At 42.0% G+C, this 26,690-nt stretch overlaps 1 protein-coding gene across 4 annotated transcripts in view; it reads left to right on the forward strand.

Moving 5' to 3' along the window:
- Positions 1-26,690, forward strand: part of LOC122549390 (zinc finger homeobox protein 4) — a 294,666-nt gene that overhangs the window by 97,543 nt on the left and 170,433 nt on the right. For all 4 annotated transcript variants that reach the window (XM_043689135.2, XM_043689131.2, XM_043689132.2 and 1 more), the window contains exon 4: positions 15,504-15,735. In XM_043689135.2, coding sequence (XP_043545070.2) covers positions 15,504-15,735 — 232 coding nt within the window. The remainder of the gene's footprint in view (positions 1-15,503; positions 15,736-26,690) is intronic.

Consider the following 26,690-nt stretch of genomic DNA (forward strand, 5'->3'; position numbering starts at 1 on the left):
GCGGGAGTGCCACAGAGATCAGTGCTGGGGGTGAATGCCCAATCACCAAGTTTGAAGATGATGCAAAAATAAGTGGGGAGGCCAGTAGTAAGGGTGACACACTGAATCTACAGAGGGGTTTGGAGAAGTTAAGGGAGTGAAAAAAACTTGGCAGAAGGAATATAATGAGATTGTGCACTTAGACAGGAAGAATAAACAACCTCAAAGTTAGTTAAATGGAGAGAGATTGCAGAAAACTACAAAATAGAGGAATTTCAGTCTTCGTGCATGAATTGCAAAATAGCTAGTATCCAAGTTCACTTGTTGATAGGAAAAGCAAGTGGACTGCCCTTTATTTCAAATGGAATGGAGTAGAAAATTAGGGAGGTCTTGCTAAAACTCTACAAGACACTAATCAGATTACACATGGAATCACACTGTGAAAAGTTTTGGTCTACTTAACTAAAAGAGATACTGGCATTGGAGGTAGTCTAGGGATGACTCACTTGGCTGATCACAGGCATGGAGGGATTAATTTAGGAGGAGAGTTGAGTGGACATGACTTGTGCTTATTTGGGCTCAGAAGATTGAGAGGCAATTTTATTGAAACATCTAGCAGAGGACTTGACAATGTAGATGCAGAAAAATTATTTTCCCTTGTTGGAGAGTCCAGGACCAGACGGCATAATATCAAAGTAAAGGGTCATGCATTGAAGACAGATGAGAAGGAATTTCTTCTGAGAGTTGTGAAACTGTGGAATTCTTCACTGCAGACAGATGTTGAAGCTGGGTTACTGTGAATTCAAAGCTGAAACGGGCAGTTTCTAATCACTTGGGGAATTGAGGGTTAAAGGGCAAAAGCAACAAAGTGGCATTGAGGATTACCAGATCACCCATCATTCCATTGAATGGGAGAGCAGACTTTATGGGCTAAATGCTATTTCTGCTCCTACATTTTATGATTGTAAGTTAATTTCTTCCACTATGCTCCCTGTCTTCCCAGTGCCTGTCCACAAGTCAGACATATGATAGAATACTCTCCACTTGCCTGGATGTGTGTAATTCTAACAACGCACAAGAAATTTGACACCATGCAGGATAAAGCAATCCATTTGATTGGCAGACCATCCACCACCTTCAATATTCACTTTCTCTACCACTGACATGGGTGTTTAATGTCTACAAGATGCACTTTAGCAACTTACCAAGGCTCCTTTGATAGTATTCTCTAAACCCATGACCTGTACATACCTGGAAGGACAGGGGCAGCAGACTCTTGGTGACAGCACCACCTACAAGTCCTCATTCAAACCAAGCACCATTCTCACTTGGAACAGGCTGACTTTCCTTTCAAAATGCAGGAATTGCCTTCCTAAGAGCACCGCGGTTGTACCCACCCATCTAAGAGAACAATGATGTCAGAAACAGCTTACCACCACCTTCACAAATGGCAATTGGGGATGTTCAATAAATAGCAGCCTAGCCATTGCATAAACATGTTTTTTTCTCAAATGGAACAGCCAATTGGTTCTTAAGTGATTCCAAGGACTTGCCTCCACAATTCTATTTGGTGATTCATTCTGTATGTGAATAATTGTTCCTGATATTGGTCCGAAAATTGCGATTTACAAGCGTCTTTTGTCCTGTTATTATTATTTAGCATAAAATAAGTTCCTAGATTATTTATGCTGTAACATTTTTACTATCTTTTATCTCTCAAAATTTTATGGAACAACTCCTTTTTATAGCCAAAGTGTCTGTTGCGTCCAGTTTTTTTGGAGGGTTTTTGACTGTAAGGCATAGTAGAATTTCTCGCTATATCTTACCGAACCCACCTCATTAACTACCTACCCCATTTCTATCATGTCCAACTCTAGCCACTTGTTACCTCCTGTTGTTGCAGGAAGAGCTTGCTGCTCCACGGATATCTGCCAAAAGCCAAGCATCACTGGCATCCATGCCATCTTTAGAAGGCTCTGTACATCCCAACAATGTTACAGTTTGGTGTTGCCCCACCAGCAATGTAACGCCACAGCAATATCAAAGCGAAGTCGATCATAGCATACGGCTGGCATGGCTGACACTCCCTCGCACATCGTATTCCATTCTCTCATTCCATTTGCTGTTTAATCACAGGGCCACACAATTGACCTTTCCCTAGCTCATATCCAAACACTCTTTCTAATTACAGCCACGCTCTCACCACTACCAGGAGCTTGTCATTGATCATGAGGGGAGCATCAGATAGTGGCAAGCAATTGGATAATTTAAACAATGAGCTTGTATTTGCAGTCAACAAAAGGGAACAGAAACAAAATAATTAGAGTTGAAGTTCACTTCTACAATGCAGACTCATCATAGCCAATGACCATTTTACATTCCACAGTTGCTTGTTCCACCTAGCTCTTATTTACTGGAACCAGGTCTCAATCAGGTCCCGCCTGGTCTGTAACACTTGATGCAACCAAGCTCTGTCATGCAAAAGGAGGTTCATCTTCTCCAACATCCTTGTTCTCCTCAATGCCTTTGTTGTCCTCCTCCTCCTCCTCAGATAACTGCTCCCATTTCCCCAAATCCTCAGCATGTAGCCCCTTCCCCCCACTCCTAGTTGCCTGCACCAATTGTGGAAGGCACAGAACATCAAGATGACGAGGCACACTTCATTTGAACTAAAGTGGAAGCCACCACAGACCAGTCCAAGCAGAGGAATCGCACCTTCAGGAGCTCTACTGTCTGCTCCACCTTGGTGAAGGTGTCACATTGGCTGAGTGACCAACAGATTACGTCAGTGAAGAGCGCCTGCTTTACCCTGACCCCCTCCCCACCCCAAACTCAAATCAACCCTTCAACTTTTCATTGTATTCAGTTGAGTTCATCGTCGCACTTACATGATATTCACCTCCGCCCTCAGCACCTTTTGGAGTTTCACAAGAGACAGATCACCTTTGGCCAGCATTGGACTCCTTTTTCGTCATTGTAGCTAACTGTTTCATCGTTGAGATATCATTGTGAGATTTGCACCACCTGCATGCTGCAAGCTACCTTTGACCAGCATTTGAACGCTAATCGCTTTGCATTGCAAATGGATGATGAAATGATTGTAAATTAAATTTGGCCATAGTTTACGAACCCTTGCTTCATGTATTTGTCCCTTTCAGTATCCCAACTTCTAGCAGGTGTGGGTCCTGTGCTTTTGCCAATCACTGACCCTGACTGTGCCCACGTTGGGCAATGTCTCAGCCATTTTCCATTTGCTGTTGGTATCTCAAAGCAGTGAGTGATGTCAGGGAGCATGCAGGATGTTGGCACATGCAGTAGGTGTTAGACTGGAATCTCTGTGCTCTACGTCAAGATACCAACCCCCAAGCACATGAACAGATCTCTACTGACTGGCAGAACCAACAGCCTGACTGACACTATGTAAAAGAATACTTCAATACAACTTTGCCAAGAGCATTTAGGCCTTTAGACATTGCACAGCAAAGCATGGGTCCTGTATGCTTGCAGGTAGATTCTAAGAGAGCAAGTGAGCACTGCTTAGATGCAGTCTGATTCAATCCATGAGCTGGATGCTTGCCCCTCTGCACTTTATGTCCCCACAGCAGCCTTTCAGTACTCGTTGCCAGTGCACTCTATAACACAAGCCTCTGGCAAGATCACAGGTATCCTGAGGATCATAAAGGGTTTTTATTCATTCACGGGATGAAGGTGCCTCTGGCTAGGCTAGTATTTATTGCCCATCCCTAATTGTCCAGAAGGCAGTTAAGAGTCAGCCATCTTATAAAAGCACTGTTGTGCTACTGAGACTTTATAAAGCTCTGGTTAGGCCCCATTTGGAATACTGTGTCCAGTTTTGGTCCCCACACCTCAGGAAGGACATACTGGCACTGGAGCGTGTCCAGCGGAGATTCACACGGATGATCCCTGGAATGGTAGGTCTAACATATGAGGAACGGCTGAGGATCCTGGGATTGTATTCATTGGAGTTTAAAGATTAAGGGGAGATCTAATAGAAACTTACAAGATAATACATGGCTTGGAGAGGGTGGACGCTAGGAAATTGTTTCCGTTAGGCGAGGAGACTAGGACCCGTGGACACAGCCTTAGAATTAGAGGGAGTAAATTCAGAACAGAAATGCGGAGACGTTTCTTCAGCCAGAGAGTGGTGGGCCTGTGGAATTCATTGCCACAGAGTGCAGTGGAGGCTGGGACGCTAAATGTCTTCAAGGCAGAAATTGATAAATTCTTGATGTCACAAGGAATTAAGGGCTACGGGGAGAATGCGGGTAAGTGGAGTTGAAATGCCCATCAGCCATGATTGAATGGCGGAGTGGACTCGATGGGCCGAATGGCCTTACTTCCGCTCCTATGTCTTGTGGTCTTATGGTCTTATCTTTCTGTGGCTCAGGAGTCACAAGAAGGCTAGATCAGCTAAGGATGGCAGTTTCCATCCCTTAAGGACAATAATGAAACAGATGGGATTTTCCAACAATTGACAATGGTTTCATGGTCACCATTCGACTCAATTCCAGATTTTTGTTGAATTAAAGTTCCATATGCTTTGGCAGAATTTGGACTCAAGTCCTCAGGACACTACCAAGGTCCCTGGATTAACAGTCCAGCCATAATACCACTAGGCCATCACAAATCCTGAGGTTTGGAATTATTGAATACCAGTATCTGTTCTGATGAAGTGTCACAGACCTGAAGCATTAACTCAGTCACTAATTCTAGGATTGCTTCCAGGCCTGTTGAGTATTTCCAATCATTTGAGTTTTTTTTTAAACGGGCCTAAACTTTCATCTTGGAGAAGAGTGAACTGTGTGCAGTTTAAGGAGAGTGAAGCCAAACAGTTCCTTCCCTAATTGCTGGCTCGTGAATCTTTTGCAAAGTGTATATTTGTGAAAACATGACTGGACTTTGATGTAATGTCCACATAGTTAAATAATTAATCACCACTCACTGCACATTGAACTGTACTAAGATTCTATAATATGTAATGGGCTGGAACAAAATTACTAACAATTAGATTTTTCTGTGAACAGCAATGTATAAAGTTGAGAACAAATTACAATTTACAATGTTTTGATTTAAGTATATTTGGGCATAGAATTGAAGCATGCCTGAATCCCAGAAAAAAGATTTAGAAAATATGATCACGGAATAAATCCAAGGAATGCTCCTGTTACTTGCATTCGACCCTAGAGAGCTGACTTCCCAGACTTTGTCACTTTTTTTTAACTAGCATTGTTTGACTCAAATGCACAAGCTGCAGTTTTGAAGCAGACTGGTATTTCCAAAGTACAAAGTGGAATGTTCATGTTGTGGCCAAACCTCCATGCACTAATGAAAGATACGTACTTGAAAAAGGGGGTGTGTTCAAGTGAGTGCACTCTCGTCAGTTCCACAGTATTTGTTAGTAAATTAGTCATTAAACAAGGGATTAGAGTTAATGATGATTAAACAATTTGTGCTGTCTCATAAGTAGTTTTATAAAATGTGTCTAATTTGGCATGATATGTAGATTTCTCATTATCATGACAGCTATTGGGATGAGAGAGATGGTGCTAAGGCTTCTTGAAGTCTAATGACTTTATCTTTGTTCTGTTTTTATGGGTTTGCACACATCTTGTCAAACTTTGTGGAATCCTTGCTGCTTTCTGAATCTATAGATACCAACCCTACTGCCCTTGTGAATTGAAAGCTGTTTCACAAACCTCCTAAAACACTGACCGTAAAGGATCCTCCCAGTGATCAAGACAAATGTGAAAGGGCCATAACTCCCAAGCACTGTCAGTGCATGTTAGTTCTTAAACCCTTTGTCCTGAGCTGGAGCTCACTGGTAATTCACTGTCAGACCCTTTTCTTTTGGTGGAAGTTGTTTCTGTGGTTTTAATTATTTTAATGGGCACATGGGATCACAGCATGGTGTTTAAGTTCATTCTGGAACCCTGTGTGCAGCTGGCAACCTTTAAGTGATAGTTCACTCAAGTGGATTATTGTTTTCATTCTTCATTTGAGTGAATTATCACTTGTTCAGGCAGCGAAAATAACATTCAATTCCACAGAGCTGAACTGATTAATTAATTAGTGAAGGATTCAGAGTTCCTGGTCACAAAACACATATAATTTTGTGCTTCAAAAAAAGACTTAACTCTTAGAGAGCACGTCGCATCCTGTTTGAGATTAACTGTGTAGAGTTACTGCTTATTCAAAGGGGAGCTGCACAAAGAATGTTTTGTGAATGGAGCCCAAGGTTCTGCTGACTTGCTAAAGACTTAACTGTCTTTATGTGGCTGAGAGTGTGGTGCTGGAAAATAACAGCAGGTCAGCCAGCATTCGAGGAGCAGGAGAGTCGACATTTCGGGAATAGCCCTTTTGACAGGGCTTCAATTCCTGATGAAAGGCTTATGCCCGACACATGGACTGTCCTGCTCCTCGGATGCTGCCTGACCTGTTGTGCTTTTCCAGGCGCACACTCTCGACTCTGACTCTCCAGCATCTGCAGTCCTCACTTTCTCCCTGTCTTTGTAAGGCGACTAGTTCACTCAGCATGTTGCAGGATCATGCTGTAAGATCATTGCCCGTGTTTTATTCCAAAAGATAAACATGCAGTCCAGGCAACATTCCATTCACTTGATGTAGCAATCCTAAGGAAATAAAGGTTGTTTCTTCCAAAGGTAGATTCCCTGAAAAATTTTCACAACCATCTTGAAATTATCAAAGCAAATGACAGACGTAAGTCAATGTTCAGTTGCAGAAGTGTGTGACTGTGAATAATTTGAATAGGGTGATACTTTTAGAAATAATCCCTTTATATTCTCTTAAGAACAGCTTTATTGGATAATGTTTGTCCTTAATTCCCAGTAGATCAAACATTGAGAGTCTGACTCTTTGACCTGAAGGTAACAGATTTGCACTTCAGGTTAACCTGTGGTCTACGCTGGACTGAGGTTCATTACTTTTTGCAGCTGAACAAATGGCAGCTCAATGAGGGAAAGGCAGTGCTTTCAACTCCATGAAAACTGGATTGAGTTGACTAACTGAACAGGGAGACCTGAGTGCCAGAATGGCTCTGTGCTAGAAGGGTAATGGTAAACAGGTCAGTTAATGGAGACAATAGTAAATGGGGTGGGGAGGTGGGAATAAAAATAAGCACAATCTTTTAATGTTAAATTTCAAAGGACATCTTCCACTGCTTCAATTATTCAGTAAATTGTACTTGTTTAATTACCAAATTAAACTTTTGAACTGCAGAATATTCTATTTATTTTGAATAAGACAGAATGCAATTATTTATTGGTTTGGTGTAGATATGTCAGTGAGGGAAGAGTTAAATTGTGCCTGTCACAGAAATGAAGTATTTTCCTCATGTGAAGGAAACTGTTTCTGTAAATTGTGATTTGTTCCATTCCTTTCTCAGACCACATCAGACAGTATCTGAGAACAGGATGGGATGGATCACATTGTGAAAGAAAAGGAATGCATTCCTTGAAACATTTCAATGAGAGGATTTGAAAGCTTTTCTTGAAAAAAAATCAGACAATTTAAGTTGATTTCCTGTAAATATCAGTGCGAAAAGATCTGCACTCCATGTCTCTGCGTGGCAGTTTTCTGATGTAAATGTTGAAAACAACCCCAGGATAAAGGTAGACAAATGTGAAATTTACCCTCTAAGAGCAAGTCTTGCTAAGCTTTAGCTCAGAAAGACTTGTTGGGTGCTCAAAACTATGCCATTCTTTGCTGTTATTTGAAATCTTAGAAAAAGTTTTATATGTTTTGTAGTACAAACTTAAGTAAAATCAGACCAATCAATACCTGGCGATCTACAGACTGCTTGGATAAATCAATCAAGTGTTTGTACTTTTAAACTTAAGGACTGAAGTGCAGTTGGAGAACACAGTTAATAATTGGTTAAGACAGAATTAAATTAATGTTGTTTCTTGGCATCAATCCTTTGTATGGTAACAAATTAATGTTTTGTTTTATTATTGTTGTGTAACATGATGGCGGTGAAGTACAAAGCAAATTTGATTTTAGGGGTTTGTGACTGAACTCTCCCAGCTAGTGGCTTCGCATTGTGTTCTCTGGGTCACTCTAGCTGCTCTGCCATTAGAACAGTCAGACATCTTTTGTATTCGGCATCAGCATTTTTCAGGTGGGATCAAGCATGTTTGGTGGCTTCTGGATATCCCTGAAGATGTCAGAGGAGGGATTTATGTCAGCAATGCCAGTGATGACTCTGTGATGAACCGTTTAAATAAAATGATCTGTCCCCAGGCTAGACTGTTGGTTCTTTGCCAAACAGTAATCCAGTACAATTAACTATCAAAGAGACGGGTGCGAGAGAATATTATTACAGATTGGTATGCAGCCACCTGAGAAAGCAGAGAGCTTTACAAGAGCAGCAGCTGAAAGCGATAACATTGTTGTATTATTGTGTTCACTTCCTTGTATTTAAATCCTTATTATGCTGTGTAAGAATAAGCCATACAAATGTCACTTTTTTGGTTTGGAGTCCTTTTGAAATAACATATTTCTAGGTAGTATTTGCTTTTCAACTGAATCTGTTTATATGGTTCTTAAATCGCCAACTGGCCTGCACAAGGAAAAGGAAATAGCATTCGGCAGAGGTCACAATATAGAAATTCAGCTCTGGATAGTTGTTATTAAAATCCTCTGAAAAGATCGCTACATAAAAAAACCAAGTATAGACCGCATTTGATTATATAATCTCAAAAAATGTACATTAACAGTTTACATTTTAGTGAATATCTGCCTTAAGAAATTTAAGGAATGACAAAATTTTTAATAACACATCGTTTGCTCCATGTAGCCTTTACTTTTTTTCCCCACTTGAATTCTAAGATCTTCTTTACACTTTTATCATATAGTTATACCCAGAAAAATGCAATTTGACTTGTTTGAAATTTGCAATTCTAGATAGAATCATAGAGTTGTATAGCACAGAAACGGACCCTTTGGTCCAACTCATCTGTGCTGACCAGATATCTTGAATTAATCTAGTCCCATTTGCCAGCACTTGGCCCATATCCCTCTAAACCTTTCCTATTCATGTATCCATCCAGATGCCTTTTAAATGCTGTAATTGTACCAGCCTCCACCACTTCCTCTGGCAGCCCTTTCCATACATGCACCATCTTCTTCACAAAAAAGTTGCCCCTCTGGTCCCTTTTACATCTTTCCTCTCTCATCTTAAACCTATGTCGTCTAGTTTTGGACTCACATTCCCTGAGAAAATTACATTGGCTAATCACCCTCATGATCTTATCAACCTCTATAAGGTTTATCACCCTCATGATCTTATCAACCTCAGCCTCCGATAATCCAGGGATAATATCTCCAGCCAATTCATAGATCATTGAACATTATAGCGTAGTACAGGCTCTTCGGCCCTCAATGGTTTCACAGGTCGGTGCAGCAATCTGAAGCCCCTCTAATGGGGCAGCACAATGGCTCAGTGGTTAGCACTGCTACCTCACAGTGCCAGGGACCCGGGTTCAATTCCAGCCTCAGGCAACTGTCTATGTGGGATTTGCATATTCTCCCTGTGTCTGTGAGGGCTTGCTCTGGGTTCCTCCCACAGTCCAAAGATGTGCAGATCAGGTGAATTGGCTATGCTAAATTGCCCATAGTGTTAGGTGTATTGATCAGAGGGAAATGGGTCTGGGTGGGTTACTCTCCGGAGAGTTGGTGTGAACTTGTTGGACCAAAGGGTTGTTTCCACATTGTAAGGAGTCTAATCTAATGTACACTTTTCCATTCTCATCCATATGCCTATCGAATGACCATTTAAATGCCCTTAAAGTTGGCGAGTCTACTACAGTTGCAGGCAGTGCGTTCCATGCCCCTATTACTCTGAGTAAAGAAACTACCTCTGACTTCTGTCCTATATCTATCATCCCTCAATCTCTCTTTAGCTCAAACTGTCCAATCCTGACAACATCCTTGTAAATATTTTCTGCACTCTCTCAAGTTTCACAACATCCTTGCTATAGCATGGAGACCAGAATTGCGCACAGTATTCCAAAAGTGGCCTAACCAATGTCCTATACAGTCACAACATGACCTCCTAACTCCCATACTCAATGCACTGACCAATAAAAACAAGCAAAACAATCACCTACTTCACTATCCTGTCTACCTGTGACTTCACTTTCAAGGAACTCTGAACCTGCTCCCCAAGATCTCTCTGTTTGGCAATACTCCCCAGGGCCCTACCATGAAGTGTATAAGTCCTAGCCAGCTTTGTCTTCCCAAAATGTAACACCTCACATATATCTAAATTAAATTGCATCTGCTGCTCCTCAGCCCATTGACTCATCTAATCAAGGTCCTGTTGTACAGTCGGTTCTGATATAATGCAATAGTTCCGCTTTCACGTTATATAAAAAAATCACACAATAGCTGCGCCATTTAAATTAATGAGTCTGGAATTGCAAGTTCACATTCCACAAGTAACGGTCTAAATTCTTCAATCATGTTAAACCAAATTTGCACTGAAGAAACATGTGTTATAACAGAACCGACTGTACTCTGAGAGAACCTTCTTTGTTGTCACCTGCAAACTTACTAACTATTCCTCCGATATTCACATCCAAATCATTTATATAAATGACAAAAAGCAGTGATCCCAGCACTGATCCTTGTGGCACACTGCTGGTCACAGGCCTCCAGTCCAAAAAATCCTTCAACCCTCCACCATCCTCCATCTCCTACCCTCGAGCCAGTTTTGCATCCACATGGCTAGTTGTTCCTGTATTCCATGTGAGCGAACTTTGCTAACCAGTCTACCGTGCAGAACCATGATGGATGCTTTGCTGTGGCCCATCAAGGCAATGTCTTCTGCTCTCCCTTCATCAATCTTCTTTGTCACTTCTTCAAACAATTCAGTCAAGTTTGTGAGATGCAATTTCCCACGCACAAAGCCATGCTGACTACCCTTAATCAGTACTTGCCTTTCCAAATACATGTAAATCCTGTCCCTCAGAATTTCCTCCAGCAATTTATCAACCACTGAAGTTAAGCTCACTGGTCTGTAGTTCCCTGGCTTTTCCTTACTATCTTTCTTAAATAATGGCACCATTTTAGCCACCTTCCATCCTCCAGCACCTCACCCATGGTCATCAGCATACAAGTATTTAGCAAGGGGCCCAGCAATCACTTCCCCAGCTTTCTACCAAGTAATGGTATACACCTGATCAGGTCCTGGGGATTTATCCACCTTTTATGTGTCTGAAGCCTTCCAGCACCTCTGCCTCTGTAATATGGACACTTTAACATATCACTACTTATTTCACCAAGTTCTCTAGCTTCCATATCCTTCTCCACAGTAAATACAGATGTGAAATACTCATTTAGTATCTCACCCATCTCCTGTGGTTCCACACATAGACTTGCTTGTTGATCTTTAAGGAACCCTATTCTCTCTCTAGTTACCCATTTTTTGAATCTCTTTAGATTCTCCTTAACACTATTTGCCAAAGCTATCTCATGCCCCCGTTTTACCCTCCTGAGGATTTCCCTCTAGAGGATACTTTTACTGCCCTATGTTCCTCCGGGGATTCTCTCAATCCTAGATGTCTATACCTGACATATGGTTCCTTTTTCTTGACCAGAGCCTCAATTCTCTAGTCATCCAACATTCCCTATACCAACCAGCCTTGCCCTTCACACTAACAGGAACATACTGCCTCTGGACTCTTGTTATCACATTTTTGAAGGCCTTCCACTTTCCAACCATCCCGTTAATTGCAAGTAGTGTCCCCCAATCAACTTTTGAAAGCTGTTGCCTGATATCGTCAAAACTGGCCTTACTCCTATTAAGAACTTTAACTTTCAGATCAAGCCTATCCTTTTCCATGACAATTTGAAACCTAATGGAATTATGATCACTGATCCCAAAGTACTCCCCCACTGATATTGAACAGCATTGGATTTTATATTAAATTACACACTTGAAATTGTTATGTCTAAATCTACCATGGTTATGGTATTGTTACCTTTTGTTAAGAGAAATATTTCTGCAATTGGAATATTTTGGGAACTCTAGTTTTATTCTAAGGTGATGAAAAATAACTATTTAATATTAAGGTACCTATAACTTGTAGGCAACCAGTTTCTAAGATTTGCAAAAAAATACTGTGCCGTTGTAACCACAGAAATTAAAACATTCAATTTGAGATCCTTCATTTGCAATCATTGTTACTATGCCAAATTGCCCACGGAGGGAACAGAGAAATACAGCATGGGGTTATACAATTATGCAAGCTGTCAATAGTATTCTGCTAGCTTCAAAAAGAAAACAATAAAAAAAAGTCTTGACTGTTTTTCACCTCCTAGTTGTTTGCTTTTTCTTCTCTGACAAAATGCGTTCAATTTTGTTACCTTCCCAAAACATCACATAACCCAAGATTATGCACATAATCTGTAAACAGGATCCTTGACAGAATCACAAATCAAAGTAATTGCTAAACTGTTTAATCAAGTTGTGCTCAGAGTTGAATATAGACTGCAGGATATAAAGGAGATGCTGTATAACTGACCCAACTAGTCCATGGATCTCTTTTTCCTGAAAGAAACAAAGATAGCAGTAATTAATGACCCTGACTCTGTGCCAAAAAAGCTTTATTCTGACAATTCCAACTTAATTAAAACTTAAGACATTTCAATAGCCTCAAAGCCCCTGATGGGACAAACTCTTGCAGACTCGTGAGAAAATTTTGTAAGTTAAAGGAAAAGATCTGTGTTACCACTGGTACTATGACTCTAATCCCTGACTGTCAAAGAATCTATTTAGCAAAGTATTTTCTTTAACCAGCTCACACCTGCAGGCTTACTGGCACTTCCTCCACACCAGAGAAGGCGTTTTTGTACTTTGCGGAAGATTTGATAATAGAAGCCTTGCGGTTGCTTTTGTTTTTATTCATTGTTCATTAGCCTGTGAGTAGCGAAGGCACATTTGATATGCTTACCCTGTTTGGGGGTATAACTCAACTGTGAGCATTTGACATGGTACAATGACAGACCAGAAAGTTTGGTACAGCATCTTTAGTGCAAAAAGTTGTTCAAATTAGGCCACTCCGCTAATGGGGCTTTTTCAAAAATTAAGTGACATGCTGTTCTTTGACACTTTTTTTTGTAAGGCATAATTTGCAAAGCTTGACCCTGAAGATCCCAGACACTACATCCTTGGGTGGTTCATTTCTTATTTCTCGTATGTCTGTGTTTTTTTCAATTAGCATGCTTTAGAAATCCTGCCAGGTATGTCCATCAAATGCTGAAAATGGCAGCCCTGTTTATGTTGCATGCAAGCACAACAATTCTTAACAATTGACCCATTAGTTATCAAAGAGGGGGTAAAAACCTTGAAATAACATTGCTTGCATACTAATCGAAGTAAACAGTTACACAATTTGCATAACAAAAACAGTTTAATTTAATCTCCCCTGTAGAAAGACTTTTTGTGTATTGTGGACAATATCCGCCAGTTCCTTCTATCCTTAATAGAAGGAAGGATGTGATTTGTAAGGATAGCAAAGATAAATAGCAACTTGTCCATTAACGCTATGCAGGATGACATTGTCATGTTAAAGTTTTTTGGAGCAGACCAGTACGAACCACAATACGTATACATATATAGTTAGTAATGCATGTAATGACACTATACAAGTGACCAATTCTTGTCCTTGTGCAATGTCGAATGTTATGTGTTTGAAGGATTAATGATGAAAGACATTCGCTTACAGGTGAGTTTTCAAAAATTGTTCTTTTTTAATTGAATGTTGTACACTTAGATTCAGTTCAACATGTGCAAAGTAAATTACGCTGTTTGTCAAATGCACTAAATCCAAGTACATTACACATACCTTTTTAATATAGTTCTTTAATATGTATCATTTTTCACCTACCAGCTTAATATTTACTTGTGTCGCAGAATCTAATGACTAAAGTAAATCAAGGCCTAGAGGTCTATGCTCCATGCTTGGAGATACGTTGGACCATTCTAGGTCTGCAGTACAACTTTTCTGACTTAAAATTGTGCATATTTTAGCGTTTGTTTTTGCTGATTCAAATCAAGACCAATTTAGAAAGACTGTGCATCAATTCTGTTTTGTAAGATTTACCATCAGAAAATGAAAGAACATCTCTTTTTTGCAAACGGCATGTGATTAAAAACAGTTTGATTTTTCAATGCGGAAAAGGGGCCTCAGCCCTCAAAAGGGCACATCGCTTACTGGGAGCTGGAAGTTTCAGATTTGCGTGGGTTGTCTTGTAAATATGCCATTCATCTTAAACTTTTTTTAAAAAAAAATGTATTGGAACAAATGCTAAATTTGAGAAAGTAACCCTATTTAGCCTCTCACATATACTACTGCAGCCAGATCTGTTTCAAGCTCACTGAGAAAAAAAAATCAACATTTCAAATATATCCAATTGCAGCTCATGAGAAGAACTGAAGAGTCTGATTCCTGTGGTATCCTTCATTTACACAAATAAAGATTGCAGCACATGGAGGTCAATGAGATTATGCAGTCAATAAACTAATTCTGAATGGTAGTGCCTGCTGACTTAAAAATAATAATCAAATCAACATGTCTACAGGAAACTGCTTAGATCTTTTACAAACTAAATATTAAGTAAATACATGAATGCGTGTAGAAATTGGGTTTGTGTGAATGTATACACATCGACTGAGTGTTGCTTTGCACATGTCTAATGTATAGCTGTATGTTCATACTGTGCATGTGTAGGAGTACTGTAAATACTGAATCTAGCTGTCTGAATCTGTATCCATTTGTTATTGTGGATAGGATTATTTGACTTGAGGTATATTAAAGAAAAAAGTTCTCTATTATTCTCAATTGTCAGAATTTAACGTCATCTTTTGCAACTTTGAATGAGTTCTGACAAACTTATGGAGCATATAACATGTCCAACTGAGTCCTGTAGGGTTTACAGTAGAATAAATTTTGAGGTATTTTACGTTCTAATAAGTCAGTGGGTGTTTTTGATTAAAATGGATGTCAATCTTAATGAAGGATCATAGTTTGATATTCGGGGGTATAACTCAACTGTGAGCATTTGAACGGTACAATGACAGACCAGAAAGTTTGGTATAGCATCTTTAGTGCAAAAAGTTGTTCAAATTAGGCCACTCCGCTAATGGGGCTTTTTTCAAAAATTAAGTGACGTGCTGTTCTTTGACACTTTTTTTTTGGTTACCTTGGTCTTCTCTCTTAAGTTGTTTCTTTTTTAGACTTTAATTATTGCTGGTTGCTTGGCTAGCTTGTTCTTTATTAACACTAAGCAGACCACCACCTGATGCAAATAGCGGATTCAGAGGAACAGTTAATCTCTCTTCACAGATATCATCATCTACAGGTTTCCTCACTTCTTTTCTAGGAGTCCATTCTAAGATAATGTATACAAGCAGGAATGAGCAGAAAAGCAGAACTGTGTTCTCATTACTCTCATTGTCCTCTTTTGGTTTTTTTTTTCAGCATTTGCAAAAGCATGAGAGTGCGACGAACTCCAAGTCTTGCTATTACAACTGTGGCCTTTGCAACTACACCACCAAGGCCAAGCTGAACTTGGTTCAGCACGCACGGTCTCTGAAACACCAGCAGACAGAGAGCCTGCACAGGCTACAGTTACATCAGCAGGGGCTGGCACCAGAGGAGGACAATCTCAATGAGATCTTTTTCGTTAAAGAATGCCCACCGAATGAATCTGGTGAGTACCCACAGCTGGCTGTCCTGTTGCCAACCATCTCTTTTGGTACCTAGAACTTGTCCTGCAATGTAAAACACGTTGGTTTTAAACTCTCAGACACAAACATGTTGTTCCTATTAAGGCCTTCTTTTTATATCAGTAACATACGCAGTCCTGCATGCAGTGACATCTTTAGCAGGCTTGCAGGAGGTTATGAAACTCTACCTTGGGAGGATCTCATAGTGAAATTTTTCCCCCCAGAGTGAGCTTTAATTTCCTTTCTCATGACTAAAGCAATTTGGCTTTCATTTAAAAGTTTCTTCGCTGCCAGCAGTTAATAAGTGTAACAGGACTGTAAAACGTGCGGAGACAAAAAAAAGATTAATAGTTTTATTTGAGAGCGACCTGTAATTTAAAACATAAGACTAGTCAGAGTCCATTATTCAATAATTCTAATATTAACAATACCTTCCAAACCAAGCGGCTAACTTGTTTTTGCTTTGGTTGACCCGGAGGAGGGAAACTGCTAACACGTTTTGAATGGCATTCCAAAGCTGAATTAATCTCTGTTCCCTAAAGTGTCCTGTTTATACATGAAATCCAGAAACAGATGGTCATGAGCTGAAAACCACATGCGAAACTTTCTGCATTAAAACTGCCCACATTGGAATTAAATGAGACGTCTGTACTTTTGGCTTTAATTATAACTGGATCAAAGGTGATGCAAGGATTGGGCGCTCAAGAAAGGCTTATTTAGATAATGGCTGTTATGCACTTTAAAATCTTTACATCAGTCCTGGTTGAAATAAAGACCACTGCATGTGACGAGTTGAGATTTTGGTAGTCAAATGCACTTTTATTTATTGATTAGCTTAAGCTGTTAGGGCTAAAGTTAAATGTTTTACAAAACCTGCTCAAAGTACAGAGTTTTAAATAATCTCAGTGAAACAAATCCAATGGTAGATTGTCGAACACTGTGTAGTCAAGGGATCAGTATATTGATCTTACAGTTGTGTCTGATTACTTTAACCCCTTATGATCCAAACTGACCTAATTCTCTTGAGCATAAAGCACCAAAAACACTAAACCTGAAGCTGGTTTTAGAATAAACATATTTGGTTTTATTCTTTTTCATTGCTTGTCATTTACCTATCAGGATTTCAGTTAGAAAATATTTTACCAATTAATATCAAGGTGAGAGAGAGAAATTTGAACGAGCGAAGAGCTTGCATTGTTGTCGTAAACGTTAGATTTGCAGGATATAAATTTCTTTACAGACATAGCTGATTTACAAAGACACCGATGGATGTGGATATATGTCGCTGTTTTTTGTTGGTTTATAACAACTTCAAATCGGGATCTGTTTGAGACTATCTGGAAAGAACATGTTGAAGTTTTACTGACATGCACTAAAATTGAGAATGCTTGGGTCAGTGAACGCAGTGTGCTTATATTGTGCATTTCTGTTGGACCAGTATTTGTCGGAAGAAAATAACATTGACCACAAAAAGTTTTTGCATCCTTCAATTACAGCAGTGACTTTTTATGATCATGTTGAGGTGTAGATCTGGCAGCATTCTGTCAAATTAATTTTTTATTTTGTTTTGAGTTTATAAGGCTCATGGTTCCAAATTATTGGGCAAAACTTGCATTGTCATTTTTTTTCTTCCTATCTTGTAACACACTAAGAATTGGCAGGGCCAATCATTGACTCATCCGTGGCTACCAATTTGGCTTATAAGACAGATGAGCATCTACAGCTGTATGTCCCATTACTTCATACATGCTGTGTCTTCTTGGTAATGCAGAAACTTACCAGTACAGATTCACTTTACTAGAATCTAAGGGGACTGAAAATTAACAGGAGCACTGTAATCAAAGATGCACAAATGTTTTGAAAACTCTGTTTGAAAGTAATCTTCAAACTAACATTCTAAAGAGGAAGAGAGATTTAGTAATAATCAAATGGTGCGGGGAGTGGGGGGGGGGGGGGGGGGGGGGGGTGGTGAGGAGAGGAGAGCAGGGTCTACAGAATTATACCATAGTATTTCACAAAAGTATTCTTGATCCTGGAGAACATGCCTAATGTGAGATCCAAGTTTTTGTAAACATTTAATTGTGGTCTGAAAATATAAAGGGGTTATAGGTTTTTTTTTCACTTTTCCCTCATGCCATTCTGTTTTCCAGACACAAAAATTGATTTTACATTTTGTGTGGCACAGGAGCAGTTTCAATGCTGATTGTTAGGACAGCCAGTTCAGTGCCAAATACAGTAGCATTTTTTTTGGAAGGAAATCCAACAGAATTTGATTTTGTTGATAACAGTGAAACCTCCTGGGCTAGTTCCTGTGGAGCTTTCTGTGGGTGCAATTTAGTAAAAACAATGACTGCAGATGCTGGAAACCAGATTCTGGATTAGTGGTGCTGGAAGAGCACAGCAGTTCAGGCAGCATCCAAGGAGCAGCAAAATCGATGTTTCGGGCAAAAGCCCTTCATCAGGAATAAAGACAGAGAGCCTGAAGCGTTGAGAGATAAGCTAGGGGAGGGTGGGGGTGGGGAGAGAGTAGCATAGAGTACAATAGGTGAGTAGGGGAGGGGATGAAGGTGATAGGTCAGGGAGGAGGGTGGAGTGGATAGGTGGAAAAGAAGATAGGCAGGTAGGACAAGTCATGGGGACAGTGCTGAGCTGGAAGTTTGGCACTAGGGTGAGGTGGGGGAAGGGGAAATGAGGACACTGTTGAAGTCCACATTGATGCCCTGGGGTTGAAGTGTTCGAGGCGGAAGATGAGGCGTTCTTCCTCCAGGCATCTGGAGGTGAGGGAGTGGCAGTGAAGGAGGCCCAGGACCTCCATGTCCTCGGCAGAGTGGGAGGGGGAGTTGAAATGTTGGGCCACAGGGCGGTGTGGTTGATTGGTGCGGGTGTCCCGGAGATGTTCCCTAAAGCACTCTGCTAGGAGGCGTCCAGTCTGCCCAATGTAGAGGAGATCCCATCGGGAGCAACGGATACAATAAATGATATTAGTGGATGTGCAGGTAAAACTTTGATGGATGTGGAAGGCTCCTTTAGGGCCTTGGATGGAGGTGAGGGAGGAGGTGTGGGCTCAGGTTTTGCAGTTCCTGCGGTGGCAGGGGAAGGTGCCAGGATGGGAGGGTGGGTTGTAGGAGGGCGTGGACCTGACCAGGTAGTCATGGAGGGAACGGTCTTTGCGGAAGGCGGAAAGGGGTGGGGAGGGAAATATATCCCTGGTGGTGAGGTCTTTTTGAAGGTGGCGGAAATGTCGGCGGATGATTTGGTTTATGCGAAGGTTGGTAGGGTGGAAGGTGAGCACCGGGGCGTTCTGTCCTTGTTACGGTTGGAGGGGTGGGGTCTGAGGGTGGAAGTATGGGATGTGGATGAGATGCGTTGGAGGGCATCTTTAACCACGTGGGAATGGAAATTGCGGTCTCTAAAGAAGGAGGCCACCTGGTGTGTTCTGTGGTGGAACTGGTCCTCCTGGGAGCAGATACGGCAGAGGTGGAGGAATTGGGAATACAAGATGGCATTTTTGCAAGAGGTAGGGTGGGAAGAGGTGTAATCCAGGTAGCTGTGGGAGTCGGTGGGTTTGTAAAAAATGTCAGTGTCAAGCCTCTCTGAGGTGATGAGAAGTGCACATGATTTGACAACTTGACCCTGGAGAGGTATTTGCTAACTGCTCGCCAACTCTCAGTTAATTTCTGGCTGAGGTCCACTGGGGACCATTGCCAGCAATTAAGACCCTTTAGATACTAAATGACCACCACTTACAGGCCTCAACTCGCCACCGGCTAGATTACCTACATTCTAAGCAAAGTGGCTGATTCCCCACCTAGGGAGCCAGGGAGACCGAACTGTTGTTTTAGTTTGGAGGGCATGGGATGAACCGTTCTGACTATAATCTGAGGCCATTCGGGGGCAAGGATGAGATGAAGGAGGCAGTAACTGAAAGCCATCATCTTGGCCTTGACCCGAATACCTGAGGTGATAAGTTGAAGTGGCAGACAACCGGAAACTCACGGTCTTTTATTGTGGACAAGTGTTCTGTGGTGCAGTCCTCCAGTCTATGCTTTGTTCCCCCAATTTAGAGGAGACCATGTTGTGAGCAGCGACTAGATTGGGTGAAATGCAGGTAAAACGCTGCCTTCACCTGGAAGGTGTATTTGGTCCCTGGGATACTGAGGAGGGAAGAGGTAAATGGGCAGGTATTACACCTTCTGCAGGGAAAGGTGTCGTGAGACTGTGGGTGGTTGTTATGAATGGAGGATGGGTGGATCAAGGTGTCACAGAGGGAACAGTCTTTGAGGAAGGCTCACAAAGGAGAGGAGGGGAATGGATTAGATTAGATTACTTCGATTAGTTTACTTACAGTGTGGAAACAGGCCCTTCGGCCCAATAAGTCCACACCGACCCGCCGAAGCGCACCCACCCAGACCCATTCCCCTACATTTACCCCTTCACCTAACACTACAGGCAATTTAGCATGGCCAATTCACCTAACCTGCACATTTTTGGACTGTGGGAGGAAACCAGAGCACCTGGAGGAAACCCATGGAGACACGGAGAATGTGCAAACTCCACACAGTCAGTCGCCTGAGGCGGGAATTGAACCCGGATCTCTGGCGCTGTGAGGCAGCAGTGTCAACCACTGTGCCACCGTGCTGCCCACCATAGGTATCTGGCAATGGCATTCCTTCGGAGGTGGCATAAGTAGTGGCTAATGATCCTCTGGATATGGACGCTGGTGGGATGGTCAGTGAGCACAAGAGGGACCCTATTGCTGTTGTTGGAGGGAAGAGAGGCGGTGAGGGCTGAAGTGTGGGAGAATGGTTGGATCCAGCTAAGGGCCCTGTCAACTCTGGTGTTGGGGAATCCTTGGTTGAGGAAGAAGATGGACACCACTTGTTCCCTGGCTAACATCTCTGTCTTTTGGCTTGTTGCAGTACTCCACTGAAGCTCAGTGCAAGCTGCAAGAACAGCAGTTCATTTTCCACTTGGGAGCTCAACATTCTTCTAGACTCGATATTAATTTAAACAGTTTTTGAGTTTCAGGCACCTTCTCACATGTTGTTACCCCAACCCCCACACATCAGGCTTTGGTTTGCTATTACATATTGTGGCTGAAAATGTGTTGCTGGAAAAGCGCAGGAGGTCAGGCAGCATCCAGGGAACAGGAGAATCGACGTTTAGGGCATAAGCCCTTCTTCAGGAATGAGGAAAGTTTGTCCAGCAGGCTAAGATAAAAGGTAGGGAGGAGGGACTTGGGGGAGGGGCGTCGGAAATGTGATAGGTGGAAAGAGGTCAAGGCGAGGGTGATAGGTCAGACTGGGGTGGGGGCGGAGAGGTCAGGAAGAAGATTGCAGGTTAGGAAGGCGGTGCTGAATTCGATGGATTTGACTGAGACAAGGTGGGGGGAGGGGAAATGAGGAAACTGGTGAAATCCGAGTTCATCCCTTGTGGTTGGAGGGTTCCTAGGCGGAAGATGAGGCGCTCTTCCTCCAACCGTCGTTTTGTTGTGGTCTGGCGGTGGAGGAGTCCAAAGACCTGCATATCCTTGGTGGAGTGGGAGGGGGAGTTGAAATGTTGAGCCACAGGATGGTTGGGTTGGTTGGTCCGGGTGTCCCAGAGGTGTTCTCTGAAACGCTCCGCAAGTAGACGGCCTGTCTCCCCAATATAGAGGAGGCCACATCGGGTGCAGAGGATGCAATAGATGATGTGTGTGGAGGTGCAGGTGAATCTGTGGCGGATATGGAAGTTTCCTTTGGGGCCTTGGAGGGAGGTGAGGGGGGAGGTGTGGGCGCAAGTCTTGCACCTCCTGCGGTTGCAGGGGAAGGTGCCAGGAGTGGAGGTTGGGTTGGTGGGGGTGTGGATCTGACGAGGGAGTCACGGAGGGAGTGGTCTTTACGGAATGCTGATAGGGGAGGGGAGAGAAATGGGGTGGTGGGGTCCGTTTGGAGGTGGCGGAAATGACGGCGGATGATGCGCTGTACATGGAGATTGGTGGGGTGGTAGGTGAGGACCAGTGGGGTTCTGTCCTGGTGGCGGTTGGAGGGGCGGGGCTCAAGGGCGGAGGAGCGGGAAGTGGAAGAGATGCGGTGGAGGGCATCGTCGACCACGTCGGGGGGGAAATTGCGGTCCTTGAAGAAGGAGGCCATCTGGGTTGTGCGTTTTTGGAACTGGTCCTCCTGGGAGCAGATGCGGCGGAGTCGAAGGAATTGGGAGAATGGGATGGCATTTTTACAGGGGGCAGGGTGGGAGGAGGTGTAGTCCAGGCAGCTGTGGGAGTCGGTCGGTTTGTAGTAGATGTCCGTGTTGATTCGGTCGCCTGAGATAGAAATAGAAAGGTCGAGGAAGGGGAGGGAGGAATCTGAGACTATCCAGGTGAATTTGAGGTCGGGGTGGAAGGTGTTGGTGAAGTGGATGAACTGTTCAACCTCCTCGTGGGAGCACGAGGCGACGCCGATACAGTCATCGATGTAGCGGAGGAAAAGGTGGGGGGTGGGGCCAGTGTAGTTGTGGAAGATGGACTGTTCCACATATCCTACGAAGAGGCAGGCATAGCTGGGGCCCATGCGGGTGCCCATGGCTACTCCTTTCGTTTGGAGGAAGTGGGTGGATTGGAAAGAGAAGTTGTTCAGGGTGAGGACCAGTTCAGTCAGTCGAAGGAGGGTGTCAAGGAAGGGTACTGGTCGGTACGGCAGGAAAGGAAGAAGCGGAGGGCTTTGAGTCCTTCGTGATGGGGGATGGAGGTGTACAGGGACTGGATGTCCATGGTGAAAATAAGGCGTTGCGGACCGGGGAAGCGAAAATCATGGAGCAGGTGGAGGGCATGGGTGGTGTCCCGAACGTAGGTGGGGAGTTCTTGGACTAAGGGGGACAGGACGGTGTCAAGGTATGCGGAGATGAGTTCGGGGCAGGAGCAGGCGGAGACAATGGGTCAGCCGGGGCAGTCAGGTTTGTGGATTTTGGGTTACATATTGTGAGCCACTAATAGTCCCCATTAGCAACTATTCATTCTCCAAGGCAGAGCATTATCCACTTTGTCTGTCCAACTGTTCTTCTCTCTCTTTGGGCTCCATCTCCACTAGCATTTACTCCTTACCCCCTTCACCCACCCTATCTTCTGCATAAAAATTAACGTTTTCTGAGCTACCATCATTTCTGAAGAAGGGTCACTGAACCAGAAACATTACTTATGATTTCTTTCCACCGATGCTGCCAGAGATTTCTCAGCAATTTCTGCTTTTGTTTCTGATTTCCAGCATCTACAGTTCTTTCAGTTTTTTCATTTAATGATTTCTTCAAAATGATACAAGGGCAGATTGGACAAAGTTGGATTGTTTTGCCAGAGCATCTGAGGTTGAGAGGTGACCTGAAAGAAGTGTATTAAGTAAAGAGAAGCATGGGTAGGTTGAATAGTTAGTCCCTTTTTATTCCCAGGGTGGAAGTGTCAAATACCCTAGGGGTCATAGGTTTAAGGTGAGAGGGGAACTTTAAAGGAGATGTGCGAGAAAATTATTTGTAAACACCGGGTGGTAGGTACTGGAATGCATTACCAGAAGGTGATAGAAACAGATATAACAGCAAAGTTTAAAAGGGCTGGGAATAGAGGGATATCCATCATGTGCAGGTAGATGGATTAGTTTAAAGTGGCATCATGGTCAGCACAGACATGGTGGCCGAAGGATCCGTTCCTCTGCTGTTCTACATTCTATGTCACTGATTAGAAAGATGCAAGTGTCCTACAGGATTTTTCTCTCATGACAGAGTAAGATTAAAAGGGAATTTTTGCAATAATACATAGATTAAACGTGAGACATGTAGCCCATTGATTCAAATCATTGAAGTGAAGAAGAGAAAACGTAAACAGTAACTTCAAGTGGCTTTTGGAATATCTTTCTGAATAAGAATGCAGAGACCACTGCAGCTTGTTATAAAACTAGTTTTTCTTCATCTCAACAATTATTTAGAATGTTTTTTTTTAGTTTAATGAAAGAAATGCCACATGGAAGGAAACATTATGAAAATCAACATAGACTTAAATTCTCAGCTACTTAAATCGTAAAACTCATTTAATTTCACACACGCTGTTTGTAGTTTTATAAAATCTGCCTTTCCTCCCATTACAATGAAAAGACACAAACTTTATTTGGATTCCACAGTGTAGACAAATGGTAATCTGCTTCCTTCCTGTCTTTTATTCATTTCACGTGTTACCTTTCTTTATAATATGACACATAAATGTTTTTCATAATCTGGCAAGATGAAGAAGTGCAGGGAACTCACTGCAAATGTTAATTGCTTTTTAAAAATTCAATAGAAATGTTAGCTATCTCTGTATAATTTTAGACTGTTTAAGAAATAGTAAATCATTCATAGGCAGATATTATGCTTCCCTGTGCATTATACCCTCTCTCTATTAACACACTTCGGTTGAAGAGCATTATTCACCACTTATTCCATATTAGAAAATAACCTTTTAACAGCTGACTCAAAGCTTATGTCTCCAGCTCTGGAAGCTTATCAATAATTAGGATTGCTCTTGAAACAAATGTTACCTTTGGAAATAAACTAATTTTAAAAAAATCAAGTACTGAGGTGGAAAAAATTATAAATGCTTTGACTGTTCTTATTGTTTCTTGCAATATGGTTAGTTATTAAAGCAAGGCTGATGCTAGACCAAGAGACCTTGGGGTACAGGTTCATAGTTTTTTGAAATTGGAGTTGCAGATAAGCAGAATACTGAAGAGGCATTTGGTACACTTGCTTTTATTGGTCAGAGCATTGAGTACAGGAGTTGGGATGTCATATTACCATTTACAGGACATTGGTTAGGCCACTATTAAAGTCCTGCGTTCAGTTCTGGTCTCCTGGTTTTAGGAAAGATGTTGTTGTATTCGAAAGCTTGCAGAAACTATTTACAAAGAGGTTGCTGGGATTGGAGGGTCTGAGCTAAATGGAGAGGCTGAATAGGCAGGGGCTTTATCCTTAGAGCATCATAGGCTGAGGTGTGACATTATAGAAGTTTATAAATGCATAAGGGGCAGGGATAGCCAATGTCTTTTTCCCAGGGTAGGGGAGCTCATAACTAGAGGGCATAGGTTTGAGATGAGAGGAGAAAGATTTAGAAGGGACCTAAGGGGCAACATTTTAATGCAGAGGGTGGTGTGTGTATGGAATGAGCTACCAGAGGAAATGGTGAAGACTGGTACAATTACAGCATTTAAAAGGCATCTGGATGGGTATACAAATAGGAAGGGTTAGAGGGATATTGACCAACTGTTAGCAAATGGGACTAGATTAATTTGGGCTATTTGTTTTACATGGACAAGTTGGATTGACGATTCTGTTTCCATACTGTATAATTGACTCAATGATAGAGGATAGTGCTGAAAGATTTGCTTGTACTGCATATGTTGTCTTCTTCTGCCTCAAGGGCTGTTCACAATCTCAAACCTTTTTTTTGGAAGCAATGCTGAGAGGAGGGACTGTCTGTACAAAGTTGAGGATCTGAGGACCAGCCAGCTTGATGAAATGCAAGTTCATGGAAGTCATTTGTCAATGGACAGCTGAATTTGAGCATTATTCCTGTCTATGGATACCTCATAACGCAGTATGGCAGCACATGTTTGAAGTGACTAGGACTGAGGAGACTTGTTGCAGCAAGGAAGCATTTATTCGAGGTGAAATAATCACAAAACATAATAATAATAAGGTAAAGGGAAAGATGAGCAAAGAAAAATCTGTTACCTTAGATTATGAACAAAATTATGTCTAGTCAGAGAGAAACAAATGGAGAGAGGAATAATAAAAGAAGCAGTTAGTAACAGAATCAAAGAATCTTTTCTTCATTCAGGTATTTTTCTGATGATGCAGACGCCACAAAATAAACATCATTTTTTTAGAAAATGTATAACTTAATGGAAGGAAAATCACAGATGAATTGATTTACAGTCATATACTTTGTTCTGCCCAGTTTTTTTAAACTTGCTGTGCTGAGGTGATCCAATTCATCTGAATACAGACCAAGGAAAATCTTCCCTTAAATTATTTTTGTAACCTTGAGTATTAAATTTAGGGTGGTACACAGTATGGCATATGTTAAATATACAAAGTAACTTCTATGCTGCACTATTTTGCTTTTGGAGTAACACACACGATGGAACAAAAGTAAAATAGTGTGGCATTTGGGAGTCTGAAATTAAAAAGAGAAATGCTGGAAATATTCAGCAAGTTGGACAGCATTTCTGGATGGGAAAACCAAATTAGTGACTGCAAAAAATGACACTGTAACGGCAGTTTCTCAGCACTACAAATGTTCTTTTGTGTCCATGTGGTGTTCCAACTGTAGACATGTACTTCTAAAGCAGCTTTTGCTAGATTCCAGTTTAATGGCAACTTGCATTCTGCAGGAGGAATGCCTACCAGAGGCCTACTAGACAGATTGTGATGAGTCACCACATAGTGCTAATTTTGATACCAATGCTGTTATTTTCAAAATGTAACTTCAGCCAATGTTGTCCCTGAACCTAGCACACTTGAGCATGAAAGGGAAGCAAGGCTAGACTATTAATCCAAGGACCCAGGCAATGTCCTGGGGATCTGGGTTTGATTCCCACCATGGAATTTGTATTCAATAAGAATATGGAATTCAGTGTTTAATGATGACCACGAAACTGTTGTAAAAGCCCATCTCATTCACTAATGTCCTTGAGAGGTGAAAAATGCTGTTTTTACCTTGCCTGGCCATCACATGACTCCAGACCCACAGCAATGGGGTTGACTCTCAACTGCCTTCTGGGCAATAAGAGATGGACAATAAATGCTGCCCTGGTCAGTGGTGTCCATGTCCTTGAATGAGTAAATATAAAGATGAGCCTTCACCCCCTTCTTCGAAAGGCATTTTGGACCCTGAGCTTTATAAGTAATAGCATAAGGAATGAAAGCAAGGGAATTATGGTGA

Source organism: Chiloscyllium plagiosum, unplaced genomic scaffold (assembly GCF_037043375.1).
Source record: "Chiloscyllium plagiosum isolate Xiang-an unplaced genomic scaffold, Cpla_swu_hap1 HiC_scaffold_4, whole genome shotgun sequence".
Classification (NCBI taxonomy): domain Eukaryota; kingdom Metazoa; phylum Chordata; class Chondrichthyes; order Orectolobiformes; family Hemiscylliidae; genus Chiloscyllium; species Chiloscyllium plagiosum.